At 39.3% G+C, this 26,829-nt stretch overlaps 1 protein-coding gene across 5 annotated transcripts in view; it reads right to left on the bottom strand.

Moving 5' to 3' along the window:
• The window catches only part of ABCC1 (ATP binding cassette subfamily C member 1), a 48,851-nt gene that overhangs the window by 15,783 nt on the left and 6,239 nt on the right, over positions 1–26,829 (bottom strand). For 3 of the 5 annotated variants that reach the window (XM_032703481.1, XM_032703484.1, XM_032703485.1), the window contains exons 2-19: positions 20,136–20,312; positions 19,577–19,702; positions 18,230–18,367; positions 17,048–17,173; positions 14,064–14,125; positions 12,989–13,120; positions 11,757–11,984; positions 10,909–11,086; positions 10,084–10,245; positions 9,313–9,405; positions 7,887–8,090; positions 5,239–5,385; positions 4,777–4,864; positions 3,864–3,893; positions 3,652–3,721; positions 2,642–2,768; positions 1,314–1,490; positions 64–231 (exon numbers count right to left, since the gene is read on the bottom strand). In XM_032703481.1, coding sequence (XP_032559372.1) covers positions 64–231; positions 1,314–1,490; positions 2,642–2,768; positions 3,652–3,721; positions 3,864–3,893; positions 4,777–4,864; positions 5,239–5,385; positions 7,887–8,090; positions 9,313–9,405; positions 10,084–10,245; positions 10,909–11,086; positions 11,757–11,984; positions 12,989–13,120; positions 14,064–14,125; positions 17,048–17,173; positions 18,230–18,367; positions 19,577–19,702; positions 20,136–20,312 — 2,433 coding nt within the window. The remainder of the gene's footprint in view (positions 1–63; positions 232–1,313; positions 1,491–2,641; positions 2,769–3,651; positions 3,722–3,863; positions 3,894–4,776; positions 4,865–5,238; positions 5,386–7,886; positions 8,091–9,312; positions 9,406–10,083; positions 10,246–10,908; positions 11,087–11,756; positions 11,985–12,988; positions 13,121–14,063; positions 14,126–17,047; positions 17,174–18,229; positions 18,368–19,576; positions 19,703–20,135; positions 20,313–26,829) is intronic. The other 2 variants (XM_032703483.1, XM_032703486.1) reach the window with 1 other exon arrangement.

Below are 26,829 nucleotides of genomic sequence, written 5' to 3'. Positions count from 1 at the left end.
ATTTAAACTCAGCCAAGAAAAAGAAAAAGCATTCTCTAGAGACTAGTATTTATTATGACGTACTTTATTTTTCAGGATTCCTTTTGGTCCAATAACTTTTTCAAAAATATGTTTCCCAACATGAGCATCAACAGCTGATAAAGGATCATCAAGCAAATAGACATCTGCATTACAGTAAACTGCCCGAGCAAGACTGACTCGCTGTTTCTGTCCTCCAGACAAATTCACACCCTGGGGAAACAAGAAAATAGGATCCTTTATTTACAGTTGAAAAGAGATGTCTTGCAACAGCTTATGAAAGACACAAGTCATAGGTGGTTTATTCAAATCAGAAAAATTTCAGCATTGTAGGAAACAGATCTCCACAAATAATTTCCCTACCACAATAGCATAAGCAATCAGTCAAAATCCTCTTGGAAGGAAGCACATATATTATGTTCTCACTGGCAGGGAAGGGTTAGCCAAAAAAGTGTTGCTAGTCTTGTAAAGCAATTAACCCTGACCAACCTACCTATCTTTGTACATTGAGGAGCTACCTTTCTTCTCAGCTGTATTTCTGCAGTGCTGCCTATGATTTAATGAACAAACTCTGTACACACACTGCAACCTGGTTGGCCTGCTGACCAATAAGGAAGATAAAGCTGCCCCCTTTGGTGAATCTGGAGCTGTCAGTTATTTGTATAGCTGAGAGCTATATCCACCTCTAACTAGTCAGCAGGGAAAGTACATATCCCAGACTTCAGGAGAGCCCCAGCTGAGCAGAATGTCCAGCAGCCACAAACACATGCTCTGTCATGTTCACGGGAAGGGGACACCCGGTCCTGCTTCCATAGCACAGCACTACAACTTTCCAAATCCCACGCCACACATATTTTTGCAACCAAGGGCCAGTTTTGGTTGGTTTTGTGGTTTGTGTTTTGGGGTGGTGGTTGTTTTTGTGGTTTGTGTTTTGGATTTTTTGGGAGGGGTTGGTGTTGGAGGGAATGACTGCTTGTTCTTAAGGAAGCTGAAGTGTTCAGAAGATTCTTCTCTTGCTGTTATCACACATTTTTCTGCTCTACCACCATGGCAACTTAGAGACAACTAAAAACTGTCATTGCAAGACGCTTTTGCATTTGTAATTGAGGACTGGTTTCCTCCCATTTGAGGCTTAAAGATGAGGAAAATACACTGTACCATCTACCTCCTATTCCAGAGGATTTCTACTCTGAATGTTTTAAATTCAATACGACTTAGAGATAAAGTAGAATGAAAGTCCCACAGCCTTAACTACAAGCAGTAGCACTGTTATGGTAGAGTGGGTATTCAAATACCTTTTCTCCTATTTCTGTTTTGTCTCCTGAAGGAAGAATCTCTATATCAGGCAGCAGAGCACAGGCCTCAATCACACGCTTGTACCGACTCTCATTCATCTCCCTTCCAAAGATAATGTTATCTTCCAGAGTTGCATTTTGGACCCAGGCTTGCTGAGGAACGTAGGCTACAGAGCCCTGCAAGAAAAATAAAGTTCCTTATTTAGTACTTTAGACTAAGAGTCTGCACACAGAGTCAAAGCACAGCACAGCTTTGTGAGGCAGGCAGTGCTAATCACCTCACAAATTGCCTACGGTCATTTCAAAACTGTACAAAGTAGTTCTTGGGCTACCACCTTTCCAAAATGTTAGTTTTATAATCCTCTCTGTAAGGGAACGTAACAAAGTGCATTCAAAGATAATAGGATTAACATAAACCTGGAGGAAACATTTGTTTAGACAATGTTTGTACAAATTATTGAATGTCAAAAGTCATTAGTTCTTTCATATAGTTATAAATTACGTTCTTCATAAAACAATTTAATCTGGAATGCAAGTGTTTAACAAATGCACCCTGCCAAGAGATTTCTGCAGAAAGCACAAGAAGTTGTTTTCATATAAAAGTCACTTCAAAGAAAGAGATTGAGATAATGCAAAGTATTTTGCTTTGAGGATCATTTCTGCCTTCTCTTTCTCCACTATAGTTAGTGATTCAAATCTCACCTACCTTGTTTTTCCCCAGCAATTTTGGAGGTTACCAAACCTACAGTTTGCAATATATTTGTATGGAAAGAAAATTATTTTAAGAGCAAAACATTACAGCAGCAGCAAAATACAAACCAAGGACTTTTCACTTGTTTATTTATCTACTTCCAGGTCATTTTTCCTCTGGGAGCTCTGTGCAACTCTGATGTCTAGGAAAGTGCAAACTGCAACAGCAGCTTTTCCCATGTTTGGGTATCCGGGTGCACCTTCTCTCCTTGTAATTCTCTGATGTCTAAGAAGGTATGACCCAATGCTGCTGTTCCTCAGGTTGGAGTAAAACAGGGTTTCCTCAACTCACACCCAGCTGGCAACAAGACTCACCAGAATACTTATCTTAGAAACCTTCATCGTTCTATTTGTCTAAATCTGAAACCAACAGATTTGGATGTTGTTGGGTCCAGGCTTAACAGGCAATTATACAAAGTGCAGGCTAAGGCACATACATGGCTTGCCAGGAAATCAGGCTAAAAAGTGCATTCATTTGAAAGGCTGCCTCTTTCCCCCTTCACACCTCTCAGAAATCTAGATAGAATCCCTCTGGCAACACCCACAAATAGCTGAACGATTCTTCAGACATATCACACCTTGACAACCACGTAGCCTTCCTTCTTGTCCATCTCCCCCAGTAATGCAGACAGCAGTGAAGACTTTCCACAGCCAACCTGACCAACAACAGCCACCAAGGAGCCTTCAGGAACAGTGAAATTAATGCTGAAATAAAGTGCACATAATTCAGCCTCGCTTGCTGGCACATCCCAGTAGTTAAACAGTCAATTGAATTGCCCATATAAAACCAGATGCAATGTGAACACTCACTGCAAATACTGACACAGAACCAAACTGTAACTGTTTGAAAATGCAAACCTCTTATTCAGAAAGCATCCAGCTCTTCTTATACTTAGAACATAGTGTTAAAATATGTAATTAGAAAAAAGGGGAAGAAAAAAGTAGGAAAAAAAGCACTGAGAGTTCACCTTGCCAATATTTCTCTCAAATGCTCTGTGAACACAAACGTAAATACAAATGGATGCTTCCCAAGGAATATGCTATTTAAGTCCCAAGAAAGAGCAGCCAAAGTTAAGGAAGGGAACAGGGCACATGGAAGACAGGGTTTGTAGCTGCATCAGCCCAGTTACTTTGTCAGTCATACCATGTGCAAGGTTCACCACTGGTTTTCTGCAGCACGGGAATCAAGAATGGCTACAGTTCAGCAAGAATCAGACTGTGAAAGGGAGACTGAGGAATCAGGCAAACATGAGGGACCAGGGATGATTCCAAGGGGCTGACCTGGCTGCATCCTCTAGATGGAGCTCACCCCATCTGCAGCACACAGCAAGACCTTGAAATCCCTTGCAGTTTTCTCCTCTCCCATTACACCTCTTGCTACTCCCCTTTACATATTCCATGCATGCAATACACTGTAAATCTCTCCAACTTATGAAGGTCCAATTTAAAAAAAAATATATAGAAGAGATATCATTTGTTTTATTTCTTTAAGGCAACAAACTCTTCTCCATATGTATTTTATAATTCAAATATAGATCATTTATGATGCAGCAATTTATGGGGTGGAATGAAGGGTACCAATTCTTACCTGTTCAGCAAAGGAGCATCAGTTTTGGACCAGCTAAACGTTGCATTCTTTACAACAATGCATCCTTCAGCTGCAAACAGAAAACTCATATTTATAAACATATCAATGAAAGGTGCATACATGCTCTGGATCATGCCACAGAAGTCAACCTAAACATGCACAGGCAGAGGTATAAAGCTGCTTTTGCAGAAGAACAACAACTCACTGCTTACCAAAACATTTGTCTTCTGCTTTTACTGGATCTAGTAAGACAGTAGAGGTTCCAAGGTTACAGTTATTCAGCAACCAGGAGGCACATGAACGTCAATCACACAGAGTAGCAACTAATTCAGCTGCCTCCTCCTTTATCCGGCACTGCTAAGTCAGTTCAAGAAACCAGCAGCCTCCATCTGACTTGTGTTTTAACAGAAGCATCAGCTAAACTGCCCATTTACCATGTCAAGTTACTACAAGAGTGATAGGCCAAATAAATCAAACTACCACATAAAATACCTTTGACCAAAAATACTGTTCAGTGAAATGTCACATGGAAGTGGCGTCTGTAGTTTTTTACAGCAACAACTCAAAATATACCACTTCTAATTCAACCAAGTATGCAATTAATACTGGTCTAGCTAAATATTTGCATAGGTGTGCAAGTACAACCCATTATGGACAAAAAAAAAAAAACCAAACCCCACACTAAAGATTTGCAAGCAATTTATTCATGGCTATCAGCTGAGAAAGGGGAGGGGATATTCTCAAAAGAAAGATGAAGAGGAAAAAAAAAATACAGCAGATGACTCCTTACCAAAAAGCCAAATGACTAAAATGATACAGAGCTCATTAACTGTCTGAGAGGGAGTGGTACAGTGGCTTTGTAAAGAGGAAGTAACAAAATTTATTTAGAAATTACTGACACAGCTAAAGTCAAGTTTTGCTTTGGACACAGGAGTTGCGGAGAGGGAAGAAACTATCTGAGATGGAAGTAGAACCTTTATACAATTTTCCTTTTACAAACTCCCTTCTCTGCTGTCTAAAATTTATCAGTGAAATCTTCCAAAAATGCAGTAAATTTTCTATAGAAATCAAAAGAAACCACCCCAAACCTGTACACACTGATTTTCAGCAGGCAAAGAAGCTCACCCTCTGTCGTGGGACCCCTGATTATGCTGTCTGGATCTAACTCTTCATGAGACAGGAACACCCTAAGGCGCTTCAAGGAGACACTGGCCTGCATGGAAAAGAGATATAAAACTATCATATAGTCTGCTCATTACATTTAAGAGCTCATTATTTTGCATCACATATACATTACACATTATTATGCACTCCTAATCCCTCCTTAAATCCACTGCATAGTTGCTTGGACAGTCATCAAGCTCACACTTCCCAAACCACAAGAATCATGACTGATTTCACGAACACCCATCCACCACAACCAGGATTGATAATTTTGCTTGCACTGCACTTAACACAGGAACTGCAAAGCTCCCTTTCTGAGGTGGCTGAATTTCACCAGTGGACATCCTCTACGCCTGGGAATATAGTCTTTCCACCCAGGGCCTACTTCTGCACAGAAACACCTGTTAATGACTGAAGTCTTACTTCCACTATGTTGCTGATGACCATAGGAAGCATGTTCAGTGGAAACCTGAGGATATTGAATAATGCCAGAGAAACAAATGCCTTCTGAGCATCCAAGATGTTGTTCTTGTTTACGGTGACGTACACAGAAAACGTGGACAAGGCAACCTGAAAACAAAGGGCAAAGGTTACAGTTGGGGTACCATGTCTGAAAGCCACCAAGTCAGGAGTACATAGTCTGATAACTGCAATCAGAGGACTACAAATCAAAGAAAGAGGAATGTTCAGGTAACTTCTTCATTCCTGATAACAGTTTTTGCAAAACAAACATTTGATTTAAATCTATTGTTGTAAAAAGAAGTTGATGGCTCCCCTTGGAAAAGCGTTAAGTGCTAAGTGCTGACTTTCTTCACATAGCAAGGGTGAAACCACAAATATCCCAGGCTATTTGTGGTCACACTGCAGGAGAAAGGAAGGAGAGAAACGATCACTGGTCTTTCTTCCTGCTCTGTTTCAGTTTTAAGGCACTCCTTGTAGTACCAGATACTGGATCAGTAACATTTATAGACAGAAAAGTTAGAAACACCCCGATGCTAACATGTTTTGTATTTTGTAGAGACTACCACAACCCTAGATTTCCAAATACAGCTCACTTTATCATGGACAGACTGTTTTCCAGGAAACCTGAAACTGCATTACAAACATGAAGCCTTATAGTAATTAAGCTTTTCTGTTGTGAATTAAGTTTCATGCTGAGCAAAAAATTACATCGAACCACTGTTATTATCAGTCAAAAGCTATAATTCCAAAAACCTATATACTTATCTTTTTTAAAATATGCTGAATAAATTATAGTAACATTCTGAAGTAAAACTAGATGTTCACTTTCAGATCTATTCCCTTCATAGCCTTTTCTTCCATGGTAGCCCCACTCACACCTCAGTATATCATAAGATCCAGAAACTGTTTCCAAAAGACTGCCAATTAAAACAAGAAATCAAGGCAGACAAACCTTTGGCATCCCCCCTCCTAAAAGACTTGAAACAATTAGCCCTCCACTTAAGGAGCTGTCTCATCTAAGCACAGCATCCACTGAAGACATAAGTACTTCTGCTCAGGAGGTGACTGCTGTGAAGACGTGTATTGTTCTTGGTGCAGCGGCTGACTCAGCTGTGCCTGGTACAGTAGCTTGTTTGGACAGTCCTCAGTTTGGACAACCACATCCCAGGGAGAAAGCCCTCCAGTGCAGATCAAAAACAAGAAAGGGTCCAAAGAATAACCTCACACACAGCATGCCTGCACTCTTGTGTTACCAACAGTTAGGCTGAAATACACCCTTATCAGCACACGTAGCAGTAGGGGAGATACTGCAAATAAATAGTTTCCTGACAGCATTATTAAAAGAGCCCTGGCCATGGAAACAGGAGAAACAGTACAGGATATAAAAGTTTTCAATGTCAAAAGTGCTTTCAAGTAGGTACTCGCAACAATTCTTTAATCAGAAGTTCAGAAGAACATATAAAAAAAACAAAAATCCAAGAAATGAGATGCTGAACAACAGCCTTGTGTCTGATTGTGCCCCAGTGTCAAACCCCCCTGCAGAGCAGGATCACTGCCACAATGTGTGCTGGAACAGAGCTACACTTTAGGGGAATCTAACAGACTCCACAGAACAGCATTAAGGAGTCCACCTGCAGAGTTTTATTTAGAAATTTCATTTAATAATGTATTTATATTAAAATCATCTTAGACTTCTTTTAGAAAAGCATTCACTTAAGAATGCAGCTGATGCTTCCTACCCAGGGCAGTGCTTCTCTGCCTTTCATCATGCCCAAAACATAATGTAAACACTAAAAATGTTTGCAGGGAAGGAATCTGAGACTGGAAAGTACACTTAAACACCTTCAACTGGAACAGCACATATTTTATCCTAATGTAGTCATGGCTTTTATTTGCTTCTGCAGACAAGAGCAATGGTCCCTTGTTCTAATAGGGTCTGAAGCAATTTTGATGTGATCTCACCCTTCTCTCCCTTTTATTAGCTGAAATGTAAGCTAACCACAAACACAGTAGGGATGTTTCGCATATCAATGATTTCTTTTTTTTTTAAATAGGAATTTGAAGCAATCCCAAGCTATGCAATGGTTTTACCTGCCCATACTGTTCTTAAAACAGATGCTGAGAGAACCCTGGCCAGAGGTACTCCTGGCACACCGTGTCCCCATTTGATCAAGGACTCTTATGTTAGGACCAGCTGCTCTCAAAGATGCTGAAATAAGGGATTTTTTACTCTGTCAGCCACAGTTCCCACCTGGAGGGTATCATGCACATCAGTGACCCCTTCTAACTCTGACCATACATTTAACCTTAGGTACCCCAAGTACTCCACCAAAAATAATAGAGGGGATGCAGAGGAGGTTTGTATTTTCAAATACTTCAGCCATTAACTTCTAGAATGCATCTAACTCAGATGTCACTGAGTTTCAAAGAAAACAGTAGTGGCCTTTTCATAGAGAAGTGAAGCCCTAAGTGTTCAGTGTCCCACCACTTCAGAGGGCAATCTGACTCTTCCACTCATTAAAACACAAAACCAAAAGAAGTCCTCAAGCAATGCCTTGGAAAGCACCATCCCAAAAAGGAGAGAAGACTTCTAGATTTGTTTCACTTACCAAAAAAGGAGCACAAACCCAAGTGAAGGTTGCCATTGCAGCAAGGTAAGCAGATTTTTTTAGGACTTGAAGTTCTTTCTGTCTGATCTCTAATACCTTCTCTCTGAAGGCTAATTCCCAAGCATAAAGTTTCAGAACTTTAATCCCATTGAGAATTTCATTCATCAGCTTAATTCTGTTGTCTTTGCTCTTCATTTGAGCCACCTAAAAACAACATTGCAAAAAATAATTAACAGAGCACAATACTTGGCAGAGCCTCAAAGTCCTGAGCTTTGTATTTTGCAATGGCAAATTTACCTCATTATCATCAAAAGCTTACTAGCTTCCCAAGCAGGAAATCTGAGATACTATCTGAACAAACAAATATGCAGAATTAACAAGACGTTTTAAACCAATTAAAAGAATGCTTCACCCGACTGAAAAGCCAAACCAAGATCAAAACAGTTGTGGCACTGGTTTAAGTGTGATTAACCCTGCATCAGGGAGCCCTGGGACTCAGGTTCCTCAGAGGTACAACATGTAGTTAAAAAATAAGCCCCTATAACCAAGCATTAGTGATGCATAGTTTTTATCTAACCTTAGACCAAACTGCATTTTGCTTCCTCTTCAGCCCTATCCATAGCTTTCTGATGGTGCACTAAGGGAAAAAGCTTTCCATTCAGCCAAAAGAAGCCAGGCCATTCATCATACATTTCAGAGTTTTCATCTTCATTAAGTATTTTAATGAGGGCAGTGCAGAGCTGAAGTGATGTTGTGACTCAGCACTGTGCAGCCAGCAGACTGCAGTGGTACAGCTATCCCAGACAGCTGTCACCAGTGACAGTGTGCTGTGACATGCCAGATATTCCCTCCTTCTCCCATGCAGGAACCAAATGCTCCAGTATGTTCTGATGAACACATAGAGCTAAAAGGTTTCACTTCAATATAACAATCTCCACTGACACGCAGTAAATTCAGTCAGTAGTGAAGTCAACAGAAAGCTCATGGTGGGGCTGTTGGAAGTAGTTTTTGCAGTAGAAAACTTTAACACTGTAACCACCATTCTGGAAAGATGAATATTTCATTCATTCAGGTTCATTAGGTAGACAGTAGTTTATGTTTGCACTTTAGTTCTTAGGCAGCAACTTAAAAACTGAACTAATTCCAATTCCATCATTGGACATCTCACAAAGATGGCTACAATGCTACCTTGGCCTTCACTATTGCAAATTTAGATCATTATACACAGATATGTTGCAAGGCTGAAAAATACATGAGTTTGTTTATTCTGCATACATAACACCTCTGACCTTTCTTTCCCTTCCCTTTTTGTAAGGGATAAATAGTGGGATGGGGAAAAAAAAAATAAAAGGACAAATCTCAAGGAACAAGTCAAAGAACAGAACACGTTTCTTACAAGCACTGTCACATGTATAAAGGTTCTAACCTGATAGGTTTTTGTCTTCATTGCCATCACAGCATTTATTGGAACCAGAAGGATCATGACAGCCACTCCTGCCAGCACCGAAGGACCTAAATTCTGAAAAGTACTTAATTGTAAACATTTATTCAAACTCATTCTTAAAACCTTGAATCAAACCGCCACATCTGCTACAGAAAAGCATTCTGAAATAGTTTTTCAACCTCTTCTTCCCTTTTCAAGAACAGCTTAGGGGAAGATAAGGATCAAGTAGGAGCTTAGGTTAAACAATTATATGCTTTGATTTTTGAAACAAATATACATATACAGCCCCCATACAGAGATACATATGGATCAAGCTCTCTCTGAAGAGATATCTCTACACCCATATACAATGATCTTTTAATGTTTTCCAGTTTTTGCTGGTTTGCCTGTTCTTCTGAAGTAGAGATTCATGAAGAGTCAGCCTGGTGACACCTCACACGGTGACTCTGAGTACAGAGCCAAGACCACTTTTATTTAAATCAAGTGACAAGTGAGATACTACAGGTATTGCAGTCTCCCAAAAGGTCCCACCTGCAGCCCTCTCATATGCACTCAGATGCCCAAATTCAGAATCTCCTGCCTTCCTTCTTGGTAGCAGTGACAAAAGCAGTTCTGAATGGCTCGAAATAAACAGCATTTTCCCCACACTGCTCTAACCCTCCAGTGGTCTGAGCAACAGCTGTCTGTAATCACAGAATCATAGGAAGCAGCACGTTGCCAAAGCCAAAACAGGAAACAACACACAGTACTCACCTGCCACAGTAAGTACAGTGCTAATATCACCTGGAAAGGTGCAGACCAAATCATATTTATATAGGTAGCCAAATCCATGAATCTCTGAGCATCCACAGACATTAGATTCACAATCTCACCCACAGTTGAAGTCTTTCTAGCAGAATTCGTGATAACAAGTGCCTAGGTGCAGATAAAAAATAAAAACAAGACAACATGACAGAAGACTTATTTGCATTTTCTCCACAGAATTCAACTGCTTTACAGAGATTCTTCTTTAAAATTACAAGCAATCATATTCCTGCTTCATATTCTGTTTACCCTGTATGTTTTGCAAAATGCAAGTTGCACAGTTTGAAGCAAGCAGCTAAGCTAGGTTTAAGGTGATAGTCAATAAGCCATCTTTGAGGGATATCATCTGCTTATTTTGTTTAGTGGTTTTGTGTAAGACTTGGAATCTTCATTTCTTGTAACACATTCTTCTCACATAGAGCTATCAGTCCACAGCTTTCTAAAATGTTCCAGGTAAGGTGAGGTGGCACTGCTGCTAAGTCCCAAATGAAGCTGTAAATGTAGGTGCATCTTAATTTTCCTGCACAAACTGAATCATTGCACACCCCTAGTCTAAATGAGACGATTTCTTGTTTGGCAGTGGGAAAAAGAGAGTTAACTAGTAAATTAGAAGATTGCCCTAGCTTAAAGGCTTTTATTTATAAATTAGATACTGTCTTATTTCTATTAAGAGTTAGGAATCAGCGTACCAGAGTCTCATAACTAATAATTCAGACTTAAGTGATGCATTCTCACAGTCACAGACAGGTACTGTATATTTATAGAAACACCTACCTTTCGATAAATTACACCAACAATAGCTGTTTTGAGCCTCATTCCAGTTACAAAGCATATATGAAAATACTGGTGAAGAATCAGTGTCTGAAGACAGGTACAAACAAACAGCAGCACTGTATAAAAGTAGCCTTGCCAGTCTGGGGCAGCTTTGTTATTTACAAACTTGAGTAACAACCTGTGGAGAGAGAAATTAATTCTCTTGGTAGACGAAAAACAAAATCAGATGTCATGGTCACAACTTTAGATTATTTCAATCACTACAGGTCATGCAAGCACCTAAAGTACCAAACTTAGACAAAACACTTAAGCAAACTTCTTAGAAACTGGAGATCATTTTATATGAGCACACACTCCCTCCTCAAGGTACTAATTTGAAACATAAAGTATCACGTAGCTTACATGTATAGCATTCTCTTGGAGCTACACTAAAAAGTCTCATGTTTCCTCCAGCTAAAATACAACCACTTACAGTTGCTTTACTTCTTATCACCTTAAAGCAATACAACTCTCCCAGCCCCTCAGCTCTCTGGCTTCACATACCGTGATGGGTAGTCCCAAAATAATTACAGGTTAGAATTTAATAAAATCTCCTGTTATTGTTGATGATATTTCTGCCTGGCTTTCTAGTGTTGAAAAGGAACATAAGAAGTCAAAAATTTATTGTATGATGTTATAACTTGAAAACTAATGGACCAAAATCATCTTTGTTCGTGGTCTCTCACTTGCATGATACCTCTTTTCCATTTAATCAGCTGAAGGCAAAGCAGCCTGAGGAGTGAAATACCAGAGTGTTTTAAATTCTGTTCACATACTTTTAATACAATAACAAAGTATATAGGTCTTACTTCAGAATTTCCGGGCCTGCAAACATCAAGAGATCATGTGCGGCTTTAAACAGGAAACTCATGAGAAAATATGGTCCAAAGGTTTTATATAACACCTTGAATAAAGATGCTTCAGAGTTCTTCTGAGATGGTTTTATAATCAAAGCTTCAGCCTCTTCTGTCACATCACCATTTGAGTCGCCTGATTTTTGCTGCTTTTTGGGCGCATATAACATGTCTAATGGTTGCCTGAAATAAGAGCAGGTATATAATGTAGCCTTCATTCAAGTATAAAGCCGAGTGGAAAAATGTACACTATACAAATGAGATGTTTATGAGCTGCTTATTATGACTCTCAATAGTTTAAAACTGGGTTTTAACGTTTTTAATCATGCAACCATAACTAAAGGAACTGGCCATTCAGAAATGGCCGCCTTTGCTTGGATGGGTAACATCCCTGTCAAATCTCTCCTACAGGTCTGCCCTGGGGAATGAGGAAAAGGGCTCTAAATTGTGTTAAGCTTAAAGAGTAAAGGACATTATTATTCTAGAATCCAGTAGTGCTGAACCAGAGATTCGTACCACCAGAGATAAAACACAAGTCACACTGATGCCAAGACATCCCCAATGCACACATTCTTTCTACACATCTGGCTTATGCCAAACTACATACTCTGAACTTCTGAGGACAAGCTGTATATAAAAACATGCCGTGTAAGCAAGCATGTAATTTTCCTTCAATGAAAAGGTACTTCTATTTGCTGCAGTACAGGATGATGAAAGTAGGATGGAGAGTGCAGGCATGCAGTCTAATTTTAGTCATCTGGCTTAGATGCTCAGACTCCCTATATAGTCAAAGGAGAGTAATAAGCTTTTCACTTTTATACCCTGAACCACCCTCCTGAGGCTTTGGCAACTACAGAGGGAGCCCAAGTTCCCTAATTACATGACTGAAGTTTGTGTGAAAACATTCCCTCCCCAGGACAAGAAACACACATCAAAAGTCACAGTAATAAGGTTTGGATCACAAAAGACTAAGGGGAAGTTGATGAAGCTGTTCATAAAGAAGAAACACACCACCCTACTTGGTTCCTGTTCTGTGTGCACTTAAGGACAAATCCAGGCTGCCACATGGGCCTTACAAAAGCAGGTTTGATAACAAATGACAAACAGCTCTAAAGAGAGTTTGAGAAACTTGAGCTTTTAAACCTCTGTGTCTTGGGAGAACTGACAGCCAGGATAACTGAACTCACCTCTTGGTCTTTGACCACTCTTTTGCCCAATTTCGAGCCAAATCCGGCACTATTTGCTCTGATTTGTCATCTTTATTTAATGACCACAAATCCTTGGCTTCCAAAGGACTCCGATAACCCTGAATCATCAACCTGTATTAGAAAGAATCAGCAATATAAATTTAGGAACACTAGAGATGTGTGTATATATATATATGCCATAAGGCAGTGGTCCTTGCATCCAGCCCCAAAGCAGAGCCAGCTCTTCACAAAGATGTATGCAAGCATTGGGACCTGTAACCACACAGGTCCAGATGCTAAAATACACATCCTCCTGTCTTTCCTGCGAGAATTAGACACCAAAACATCTAGGGATCCAAGAGATGCCACTGAATTCAAATTTCAGGGAAAATAAAAGAAAGGATGAAGTGATCTCATTTGAAAATCAGCCAGGAAATTAATACTCCCATGCCTACCAAGTTTCAAAATCTTTATTAGCTCTTAATTTCACAAAGCAATTCCTTTCATCTAACTTTCTGTTGGAACTCTGGCCAAGTACCAACCACAACTATACACCAGTGTTATTTTACATGTTTCTGTGCTTTAACTCATACAGCATAACTAAAACTAAGTTAATAGGAAAAAAAAGCCTCCTGGGCAAAAAGAGGTAACAGTTTTGAATGCCTTAGTTTCTAAACACAGCAGGTAATTTCTACCTTCTTATATTTCCCAAAGAAAATTTTTTTATTATATTCTTCCAGCGAGCATGTTAAACAACATCAAGGTCATGGATTTGATCCCTATACAGGCCATTCACTTAAGAGATGGACTTGATGATCCTTGTGCGTCCCTTCCAACTCAGAATATTCTGTGATTCTGGAAATACTGCTAAAATTTAAAATTACAAGGACTCTACAAAGAAAGTAAAAAATATTAATCAAATTTGGAAAAAGTATCCATTTAATCTATCTACAAAACAACCAACCAAAACAACAAAAATTATAATTGCAGGATTATTGCTAATTTAACTCTGAAAGCAGGATCCCAAAGTGCCATCTAACTTGAACTGGTGCCATACACAGCACCTTGATCTTACCCAGTGATCCACCAGAATGTGATTCTGGAGAGGAAAGAAGCACTGAACTCTGGACATGGATTCTAGAAGGGAGAAAAAGAAATCAAAGTGACTGATACAGGGTCAAGAGAAACAAGCAAAGCAGAAAATATGCTTTTGAAATTCCTTTTGTGTATGGTATTTTTTCACATTACTAAAATTTGCCATTTATGCTGCTGAGAGCTTGTTCAGAAAACAGAAGCAGAGCTCCGGGGCTGTCAGCAGACTCAACCACTGGGACACAAGGAATAGCAGTGTTTCATATCAACAATACAACAAATAACTGAAGGACTTTCACAAGACAGTGCAGGCCAGACAGTCTTTCCAGTCCAGTGCCTATATCAATGCAAGGTATGCTACCACAGGAGGGCATAAATAAGTTAATTGGGCAGTTAGTCATGAATGAAAATTCAGTTCTAGTGTTCTAGCAGTGAAGTGCTGTGATTTCATCAACATAGATGCAAAAACGAAAAAAACTGTAAACTCCAGAAAAGCATCCCAAACGTCCCCTTAGAAACCCTGTATCTCATTCATCAATAAGCAAGGGAAACTTTAGTATCCATAAATGCACACAGCCCACTCCTGTTCTACACCCAGCACAGTGTCTGGTTGTCTGACTGCTCTTCAAGTTAATGTCCTCTCCTAATCTGTTGGACTAAAACAGCATTTTAAAGAAAGGCTGAGAGAATCTCAAAGGTACTAAAGGTGATTTACTTGCAGAATTCCAGTGCACATTTCTCTCTTCCCTCTTTCTCTGCTCTGAACAGCACCTAAAGAATGCTAAAACCAGCCACCTCTTTGGGACAACAAACCACTAGGTTTTTATCTTCAACTGTAATTGGAACAACTCAGGAATTCTATCTACTAAAGTCACCAAACACCATTAGAGGGCTGCAATTAACCCAGCCAGAGCCAAGTGTTTCAAACATTTGCATTTTTCAGCTCTTGTTAGTGTAACCTGGCTCTCCTGTGTAGCTGTGTGTTATCACCCAGCTATACAAGAGAGTCCTGCATTTTCTCTTTCTCACAGAACTTCTTTTGCAACTTTGCAGGGAACAATAAGAGTATATATGAGACGTATGCCCTTTTTTTTTTTTAAGGGACAACAGTTTCACATTTCCGAAGTATTTAAACACTTGCAGTAAGATGACTGCAAGCAAACCATCACTTAATGAATGAAGTTTTTAAAGTCAAAGAAAGGAAAGGGGCAAAACTTCCAGCATTCAGGCACAGATTTCTACTTCAGCAAATACAGGGTATACTTTCAACTTCATCAAAACTGAACAACATTCTCAGTTTTATATAAAATGCTGTACTGCTTTTTTCCTTTACACTTTATTTAATCAACTTGAAGGTGGAAGCTCTAAATTCAAGAGCCCACTAGATCTTGTACTACCAAAAAGCAGACTTTATTTGCACTTAAAGCCAAAGTTTAAAACATTAAAACATGTTACATTACTTTTAAAATAATACTATTTTTGTAAAATTAAATAGTTATCACACAAAGAACTATTAATTCTACTGAGTTTTATGCCAAGTAGAATGAAGACAACAAGCTGTAATAAGTCTGGATTTGTGTAATGTAAACAAGAGACAAAACACATTATTTGACTTCTATATACATCAGTATCTACTTCTTAGAAATTTTACTCTAGTTTTCTGACTTAAGTAAACATATACTAAGATTTTACTCAAGACTTACAAACATTTCTGGTTTGGAAATGCTAGGCAGAAGGGAACAAAGCAGAATTTAAGGCTGTCTAACATGACTTCTTTCTTTTTTTCTCTATCATAACAGACACACCAGTCATGAAAAGAGAAAGTTAAAATTTCAAGTCTGCCCTATTTCCTAAAGACACTCCTAGAAATACTCAGAAGAGAAAAACAAACCACTGTGGTCTCAAAGCACCTTGTAATTATTACAAACACAATCAAAGCAGAAAAGAAGGTTTCCATAAATCCACAGTATCCTGTCAAGTATATTTAATCCCTGAATGAGATGAAAAGAACCCAGAGAGGTGCCAAAGACCCAGCAGTTTGCTCTTCCCTCCAGACATATACACACAGACTGTTTGCTGTGGAATGCAGAGCACCACTGGCACCCTGGATACTGATGGAGAAAGTAACTGTGGAATTCAGTAAGTGGAACTGCTTATGGACCCTTTCCACAGTTACAAAGGCAACATTTGTTCCCCACATCACACATTCCACACTTTCCTCCATCAGTCAGCAACACCTAACAGCCATCAAACCAGAATCAGACCCTGTATTAAAAAAAAAAAAAATCAAATTATAGAAATGAAGTTTCTAAACTTGGCAAACTCCAGGCAGTGTCAAGTGTCACTCCACTGTGACTCAGAAGATCTAGCCCAGAGGTAAGCAAGGATAACCCAGCATCCCTTGGGTCACTCTACATATATTCAGCACATATAATTAAGAACACATGCAAAAAACATCATGTCCAGGCAAAATTAAATTTCTGCATCCAGACCACCCTCTAACATTAGCTGCTCTTGCAATTGAGTTGGTTAAATTTTTGCTTGACACAAGAGAGATAAATACGGAAATCAAACACATCTATCCAGAGTCAAAAGTTTTCCGGGTCTAGATTCTTCCCCACCTTCAAAAGAAAGGGAATCCACATCCTTGTGAGTTACTGCCTACTGAACATATCAGCTGACTAGGAGCACAGCATTTCAAATCCCTATTTCCCACCGACTGCCAGAAGCACTACTGAATATAAATAAATATGACTCAACCTCAGGAATGCTATTCAGGAATGAGTGAAACAATTTTTGCGCTTTTTCTTCCATACAGGCCCCCCTCAAACCCATTTTTGCACGTTATGGGCATCATCTTTTTCCTCACCAAGCAAAAAGCAGAATTTGAATTATCTGGGAGACTACAGCCCCATAGCTCCTTGCACAGAATATTGCAGGTATGATACTCAGCACAGACTTACTTACAGGATCATTCACTGTTTCAGAAAACAAAGGTGGTTGTTCTGGAAAACAACACAGGATGAGCTGTGCAAATAACAGGACAAAGTAAATGCAGAAGGTGACATAACGAAATGTATCCACTTCAGCACCCTACAAAGGAAGGTAACACTCCAATTAGAAGGCTTGAGGAATTGATTTAAAACAATATGTTACCATTAAACAGAAAACCACTCCTTCCTGTAAGTTCTGCAAACTAAGTTAGTCCCATACTACCCACCCATGCAAATTAGGGGTAATGTCTATTTCAGTAAAGGGAAGGTAATGAGAGGGGGGAAGATGTGAAAGATACCATTTATTTTTATTCAGTCACTACCATAATCACACAAGTATGAACTTCTTTCCTTAGAGGAGCAAGGCATTTATGCACTGGGTTACAAGGAGTATTCAAAGCAAATTTTTTAATTAGTACACACACAGAAGATAAGAATTAGAGGAGAAGAATTTAGATTGCACTTTGTTCCACTGTGCTTAAATTCAGAGGTTCTTTCATTTTTTAGACTGGGACTGATACATAACATGTCAACCACAGCCCATCAAAGCACAGGAATAGAGGGACACACACATCCCCCAGTAAAATCCCATTCACAACAGCTGAAGACAAAAGTTGGCTGAAAGTTCTCAAAATTCCCAACAGGGCTTAAAGGTCTCAAGAAATCAAAGTGATTTGCCATTTTCAGGCAGCTTTGCAATTAGTCTGATATTTGAGGTGGCCTTACTACAAGACATAAAAATATTTCAATTGTACACTTTCACTTTGCCCTGGCAGGTGAGACCACACCACCACTGAACAAAGTGTTTCAGGAAATCCACGGTATAATAACAGGAAGGTGACGTAAACTCCCAGTTAAAACAGTTTCATATCAAACATTATCCACTTTTAGTGTACTCAAGTAGACACATCCGCTTTCTCCAACAGCCAGAAAAATTTTCTTGGCAATTGTTGCTACAGGTAAAATCCCTATGAATTCCACTAGCAGTTCAAAACAGGAGTCATTAAATCCTGATTGTTTCGCTGTTATAACCCAAGGAATGAAGGTACCCTGAATGAATCATTAACTGACTTGACTGGCATAATTAGCAAGTAACTACTCTATTACTGCAGCATTTCAGATTATTCTCAACTGAATGAGGCTAAAAATCACTTACCATATTTAAGGCATGTTTTATTTTGGATATCAAAATCACTGTGGCACATAACAACGAGATAAACCAGAAAATCGTCATTACACCTGAAGACTGGACTCCTTTTATTCTTTCATATTGTATTAAATATGTGGCAACCAACTGGGAACAAATAAGATAAAAATATATGCGTAAGTTTTACAATATGTTATGCACATATTAAAGGTACTGTGCTAAAGTGTGCTTATTTAAAATTTCTAATCCAGTATGTCCCACACATACTAACACCCTGAAATTTTAAGTGTAATTCAAAAATACATTTAAATAGGAAATTCTCTGTATCAGTAATGGACAAAAAAAAAGAGAAAAGGAATATATATTACATAAAAATAAATGATCACATACACAAAAGTGCTGTCAAAAGTTGTTTTTACAATAAAAAGATTTCTTTCCATATAAGTCACAATGCCAAACAACACTGACCAAGTATTACTCTACTTCTGTATTTTGTGTGCTTTCAGAGTCCTTTAGGAAGCTGGTACATCTCACTCAGCTGCTGACAGAGGCATTTTCAATCAGCCTGACAAAAGCTTGACAATTGCATTATTAAATGACCACAAAGTACTTAACAGCTCTTGCATTTGTCGGTAGGTTTGAGGGCTGTTGGGTGGGGTTTTTCTGTTTGGTTGTTGTTGGAGCTGTGGTGTCCCACCCTGCCCCTTGAGCATCTTTAATCACTACCACTCCAAGTCCACTATATATGTGACAACAAATGAATAGCAAGGCATTTTCCTTGAAAGGCAGGCAGCAAGGATACTGGTGTGGAAGCAGACAATAGTTGTGGATCTAGGTAGAAAGAGTTAGCTGGGGACACCTGTGTGACTCGTGGCATTTAGGATTTCCACTGTGCCACGAAGCGTAACAAAGAAAACGTGCCCTAAAGAATGTTACATGCAAGAGAGTTTGTAATAAGATACTTAATAATGCAGTGCCTTTGACTGTCTTCCACCAAGTTCAATGGTTTGTATTACCTAGGCTGAAACAGTATTCTTTGAGTTGATTCCTTCACCCCATGCTTGAGTCAAACTATTAAATAAATGGTAGCTCAAGCCTACCAAAATAAGATAAGACAACTAGCACTGCCTTATGTGCTGATGTGCAACACACTGAGCACTGTTGGGTTGGAGGGGGGTTTTTTCCTAATTTTTTTATTAAAACACAGCAGACATTTCAGAGTCAACTGTAGTTCAGCTGCAGAATAAGTCTGTCTATAAAGGCAGTAGCTTAAAGAATTACAACACTGTGAGTAACATCAAGATGGTGTTATTGCTTAAGGTTTTGCATGAACAGTGGCCATGCAGAAGAACTTACCATTGTTATACCCAATACTGTAGGGCTAATGAGATAAAATATTTTTTGAGCTCCATTTTGACTTCTTTCCCAGAAAGAGTAGAAAAGGTCTGCCCAGCAGACTATCCACAGTATTAAACCCAAAGCCTGCAACAGAGAAGTGTCTTTAATACATCAGTTCACACAGATAATGCAGCACAACATATAGATGAACACTAGATGTTATGTGTTAGTAGAAGTCATAATCAGATCATATCCTTTGGGCAATTCTACAACATACACAAAAGAAAAACAACTTGGCCTTGAGACTGAGTTGCCTAAAATAGTCTTCTCCAACTGGTCTTACAAAGGATCTACATGTCTGTTATTGTGCCAGAGTAAATTTCAAAAAGCCTAATAAAAGGGCAAGGGAAGCATGTAAGGCTTGGAAATCAAACACAAGGAGAACAAGTAAGTTACAGCTGAAGTGTACATGCAGGCCAAGAATGGTGCTCAACAAAAATACTGTGCTAAAACACTGCTGAAAATAGATTTGAACTTCCAGATAAGCTCAGGAAGTCCTGATTTTAAAGTCATGTACCGTTTTGGCTTTGTTAAGGTTGGACATCTGTATGTATCCCCTGTCATGACGGCGAAGGTACAGGTAGTACACTGGGAAACAGATCCACAGGTAAGTGCAAGGAATCCAGACCAGGACTGTGTTCTGAAAGCATGGGGTGAAATCTGGATCTTCTGTGTACCATGTCAGATTCCAATCCTGGGGCAAGAAAACAGGCTGAGTTAAAGAAAAAGCAAACACTGAACTTCGATATTTAAAAGTCAGAAATAGCCGCTATCAGCCTTATTCTGTATCTCTTGTGCACTTATTTATACTTGTATTAAACTGGCTCCATTCTGTGATGCATCTAATTTTATTGCACTTTTTGTAGCTCAGAAGTTTCAAACCTTCACAAGATGACGGTGTCACTTCTGTGGTTATACACAGCTACCATAACATACAGCTCACTCGAGTGTAATAGGGATCCTCAACAGTACTTACCAGGATCTTTAACAGCATTGATCAAGAATTTTCACATTATCATTGCAAAAAAAAAAACACGACAGTGCTAGCTACCTCCCACTATAACCACTGTGCATCACATGTATGTTTAAATATTCAGATACACCGCATTCCCAAATTTCCACCTGCAAACATTATCTGGCACACAGTAAAAGTAAATGGCAGAAGACAATATCATGCCAGTATTTGTTAAGCACAGTTCCCAAGCTGTCTGCAGCAAACCCAGTTGAGGATTCACAAGGCACAGAACTAAGTAAAAGGTTCACTCTTGCAGCCTATTTCCTACTCAACAACAAGAGAATCTAAATCAATATAATTCAATGTTTTCCTATTTTTCTCAACACAAGTGCCAAACCCAAGACAAACAACCTTACAATCAAACCAAAACTGACATAGTAATAAAAATGTGATCACCATTTCCAGTACTGGTACAAGGACTATTTACAATGACAGACTGTTTAATAAAATGAGCTTTCATATCATATTTATGTTTGCTGTCAGTTAGGACAATCTCTTGCAGCAAATTTTACCTTAAAATTACTGACTCTGCTGAAAAATTATCAAAAGTGACACTTCCTCTCAAGTGCCATAAATTTTTGACTGTCCAACAGAATAATGCAATACAGAAATACTGCTGCTGCAGATGGACTGCAATACTGGACAGCTGAAACATCCCTCACAAGCCTCTGTTTAAAAGCCCCACAGCCAAGAGCAGCAGTCCCAAGCCCAAAGCCTTGTTAACTGTACTATCATCTTCAGTGGCAAAGCATTTTTTCAGACAGTTGCTCAGCTTGCACCACCAGTACCACTACTGGGACATAATGATCCTTCTCCTCTATAAAAGCCTGAGCTGGTCACAGAAATAAGTGCCATTATCCACATTTTATAGATGAGGAAACAGAACCAAAAGGAGCTGTAGTGCCTGGCCCCTCTATTCCAACATCAAAGCTGAAACCAGATCCCACTGCTCAGAATCATCACACTTTGATCTTTGTTTGTCCCCATCTTCCACTGATTAAACAGTTTCAAGCACAATTACAAAGAGAACATAGATCTAAAGAGAAATGGAAGATGTATTTGCCTTCCCCATTTCCCTCAATTTCTGTCAGAATCTAAGACTTCTTTCCCAGTCAGATACCACAGATTGTGGTATAACAGGACACTCACTGTTATTTTTCTCCTCTAATTCCACAGCATGCTAAAAATTCTTCTCACTTCCTATCATTTTTAATTTTCCAGTTTTTAGAAAATCTCTGAACTTACTACAGCTAATTCAAGGGAATTCACACTGGTAGAGCATACGAATGCCCAATTACGTTTTCATGTATCTGCAGAGGGGTCACATAAGCTGTTTGTGACCAGGCAGTGCCTGTGAGACACTGTGGGCAAGCCACATGCTTATTAAGTTTCCTAACTGCATAACTCATCAGAAATTTCAGCTGAGTCATCCTTACATTTAGCCACCACACAAATGTTTTCAGCTTTCTAAGTCCCAGCTGCTCCACTACAGCACAACAGCCAAGAAAAAGTCTCATGACTCTGCAGAACAGTTTACAATTCACAAATTAAGACAGTTACAAGATTATACAAGTAAATCGACAGGATGTAATCAGCTTTCCCACAAACAAACAACAGCATTTTACTGAGTAAACTTTTGGAGATCTACACACTGCTTAAGAAAGTTACTAACTCCTTCTGCAGTGTTTGTAAATGTTTGCTGTAAAATGAATCAGGAAAGTACCAGAGAGGTCAGAGCAGGTAATGCACATGTCACTGCCACGTGGCGAAATAAAAGCAAGAAGTGCTGTCTGCATGACTGCTATGCATATTGGCTGGAGGACATTCTAAAAACATGTGCAACCTTTCATTTGACTTTCTTATTTGCAAGTTATCTGGAGGTGTTTGTTTCTGCATAAAATGCAAGAAGGATGGGACAAACAGGCAATTTTGGTTCAGACTATCTGCTAGAATTTAACAGCTGCAGCAACATCACTGTATCTTCTTTCATACTTTTTCCAGGATTTGATCCAGAGGCTGTTGCTATCAAGTAGGACCATGCTTAGCTTAAAATCCACTTTTCCTCCCAATACAAGAGAAATGGCAACACACAGGTGAGATGCAGAGGCTGCTTCCATTTTACATTCACTTCAGGTGAAAAAGACAAGGAATGCACGAAGAGAGACACAGTAGTATTATTCCTGCTGTTTCCACAGGTGCAATTCCCTCAGGCTGCGTCTACACAAGGCAGGAGCAGAGGCAGGGATGGGGTTGTGGACACAATACTTGCTGCTGAGCAACAACCTCACGAGTTTCCTCTCACTCAGGTCCACACCAAGTGAAGTTGCAGGCTCTGCTGCAGACTGACCATCTGCCACTGGAGCACATTTCCCAGTTAACATCTGTGCAAAAGTCACTCAGGCCACACTTGAGAGACCCAATGAGCAGGACAGGGGACTGTCAGTAGGTCACATCAGCAGCAGGTTCCCAGCCTGAACTGAGCTGTTGATGCCCTCAGCAGACAAAATCAAGAGGAACTCAATTCATTACAGAAGACAGGCATAGCCCAAGCTCTGCATGGAGGATACCACAGCTTTATGAGACTCAACTGTAGCTGGAAAACACGTCACACTCATCATGAAACCAACATGCATTCATATTCAAATCATCAGGTTCAGTTACACAAGTCTAGACCAGTTCTGCCAGTATAAAGTACATGCTTCTCCTTTGCTTTATATAAACCCAGTTTTATTTTTTTCCATCAAAACCAAAAATCCTTCATGGAACATTCACTGAAGCAGACCTTTGTATTTAACAGACATTAATTAGCAAATTAACAACACTTTTTCTGACCCAAGTTTTAGAAATGCTATTTTAGCAAGTTCTATTAAAGCACAAAGCTGCCCCGTTTTTCACATCTCAAAGATTAATACTTTTCACTCTGACTGATCAGTTAACCCTTCCACTTTCCAAGGTCACAACAAATGACAGAGATACAACTATCCACTGAAAGCCTACACAAACCAGCAGATTCCTGCCATGAAGGAAGAGGAAGAAAAAAGGGGTTAAGGTCTATAGCTCTTAGACTGTACAATCAGAAACCAGCCTTTATTTTAAGCTATGACTGCAGGAACCCACTGGAGAAGAATCAGTCTGATTCTTGTTCCTTTCTTACTACATGTTGGGAGAGAAGAGATCTGCTAGTTTTAGCCTAGTCCAGAAAAAACATATCTCAGATGTTAAATAATTTCAGATTTCTTTTTCCCCTTTCAAAAATTCCTTGACAATTTTTAAGTTTCCCAGAATAGCAAATGAGTATTTTTAAATTTATCTGACCTATTTCTCAGTTTTCATTTTCACCACCAGCACTGTGGCTGAAAAATACTGGTCCACAGTTTTTGTGCCCTGTTGCAGGTTTTCTCTCATGGCACGAAAAACCTTCCCATCATGTCTGAAGGGAAAACCTCTATCTACAAGAAAGGCACAAAAAAATTCTTGGCATTCTCCAGAATCAAATGACCTGGTTCTATTCACAGGTAAACCACTTACGTACAGTGCATAAACCCTAGCTAAATTAAGAACTATATTAACTCCTGTCTAAAATTTCAGGAGCAGGCAAAATAAAAACATCAGAAGCAGGAATGTCAGACAAAGGTGTAACACAAAAGATCAGTCATTGTGCCTGTGCTGAGGGAAGACAGAGCACAGGGAAGCTGTTATGCCTCCAGGATGCCTAACCTGAGGAATAACAGCATTGACACTGGACAGGCAGCCAGGAAAGGTTGATTAGTGAGCAGCCAGTGGCTGCTTGTTCTCACATCAATAATCCTACTTGACCCACGGCACATTTTAAAATTTTCACTTGCAGAAATGAAGAGACCAAAATTGCTCAGTTGCACGCCTGCTGTGTGCAAGTGTGCTGGAGATGTAGGCTGCCAGCACACTGTTAAATCCACCTGCATGAACCAACTGTGACAGAAAAATTACTTAAACATTACCACACACCTGTGTAAAAAAATGAGATTACAAAACCACACTGGAATCTTAATATCATGGCCAACACTTACTCTTTCAAATGGAGTTTGACACTGACATTGGTGTGTACCCATTACTTCAGTATCACCCACCTCCTTTGTTATACCAAGATATGGTTTCTCAGTCTTATCTTCCTAACAGTAAAAAACATTTTTCATTTAATGCAATGCTTACATTTTAGTTGAGTGCAAGTAATTAGCTCTCTCAGGCAGTAACACTGTAATTGCAGCTGACGACTTTCATTTTAATATCATCACTTTCCCACTGAAATCGGAAGTCTCACAATCTGGCAGCTCTCGTATTAAAAAATTCCCCAGTGTAGCACCTATAAACCCAAGAGCTGACTCAACCATTCTCCTCAGGGTAGGCTGAAAGCTGATGGCCTCACGGCATCCATCTAGGACAGCAAATTTCCTGCCTGCCTCTCCCCAGACAGGAGATTTGGCAAATCTGGCTGAGCCTAGAGGAGCTGCATCAGTGGGCAACAGGGTGAGGGGAGGTGCAGAAAAGGTCCTCTCTCTTTAAGGTTGCTTTAAAGGAATTCTCACCTTGTTTTAAAAAAGTCCATAATACCTGATATAGCTTCTTTGTTCTGTCATTCACATTTTGGAGTCAGACCATGAAACATGTGCTGAAGCTCACCATTTGTCTAAGAGCATATTTAGAACAGAGTCTAAACAAGCACAATCACGCACAACCCTGACCAGCATAACATCTGCTCTGCTGTGCTTACTGTTCAGGCTACACCACAGGTGGTGTATAAAGGTTGATAAAACAAGTAACAGATATTTGTGCAAGAAAAATACTCCAGAATCCCCCCAGAAAGCAGCAGAAACACCCCTCCTATCCGCTCAGGAACATTCACAGAAACAAGCAGTAGACAGTAACAACATCCCTAAAACTGGTAAACAAGGCACAAAACGAGGTATATGACATTGAAATAGCCATCACAAACTCCTATTTACATGTTTATAAGTCCTTCAAAAATACTAGGTCTATTATACTGAAATTATTTTGAAAAAAATAGTACTACTTGCATTAGAGGATCCAATGGTTCTAGAATCAATTCCAGATGAAGAAGCATAATATACATGGACAAACATACTTTTCCACCTCAGCTGACATTTATTTCCTCTAGCTTTTTTTCTTAATAAACAGGAAGTTACCTAAAATGCACAGACCTCTCCTATGACACAATGCAGTTGTTTTTCTTGCAACTGAAGTTAGTGCAGAATGTACAAGTAAAATGGTACCTTTGTGGTGGTGCACACAGTGACCTCATGCTGCATTTATATGAAACTTTTAATACACAGCCAATTCCTTTGAAGTCTGTACTAACTATGAAATGAATGGTTTATTGGTTTACTGTAACATCTAAGGGTGTACTCTGCAAATAGGAGGCGGAAGAAAAATGTAAAAGACTTGTACAGATTTTACAGTAATACTTTTCTAACAGCTATTTCACATGTTTGATGAAAGGTAGCAGTGATTTTTTTTAAAATGTTTTGACTACACAAAACTAGGATTCTACTAAAAAGTAAAAGCCACACAACCAAATACTTGATCTCATTCCCAGATCTCCACAGACTCTTGAAACTACTTCTGCCAGGAGAAATTCTGGAATTATGCCCCTGCACAGACCTATACCACTTACCACAGGCAGTGGAACAAATGAACATAGAGTGAGCCTGACTGCCAATTTGGAAAGAGATTTCAGTACTTCCCTTCGTGGTCTCATGTGAGGGTAAGTGCTCCTATACCCACAAAGTTCTCAGACCTTTCTTCAAGCCAATAAAAGCCCAAATAAATCCAGAAGTTTCTGTCTTTTTGTTCTTCTATTGCCACAAAGGTGAAATAAGAAACATTAATGGTAATTACCACATCGGGTTCTAAGAATTAGATTCAGATCTCTAACCCCTGGGGAGATCACATTCACCCACAGAAAAAAACACAGTTTGGAGTTTTCTTTATTACTACAGGAGAACTAAGCCTACCATGCAATATGGGATCTTCTTTTAAACTGATATTAGAATCTGGGGCAGGGGGTGATCACCAAACAGAGAGAACACAAAACATTTCTCAAAAAATCATGAACAGAACAAAACTCCTGCTATTAAGTATGAAGCTCATTGGTTAAAATGCTAGTAGGAGTCAGGGAAGCAAGGAACAAATAACTTGTTTA

This window comes from Chiroxiphia lanceolata, chromosome 16 (assembly GCF_009829145.1).
Source record: "Chiroxiphia lanceolata isolate bChiLan1 chromosome 16, bChiLan1.pri, whole genome shotgun sequence".
In the NCBI taxonomy this organism is placed as follows: domain Eukaryota; kingdom Metazoa; phylum Chordata; class Aves; order Passeriformes; family Pipridae; genus Chiroxiphia; species Chiroxiphia lanceolata.
This window is presented reverse-complemented; position numbering and strand designations above follow the sequence as displayed.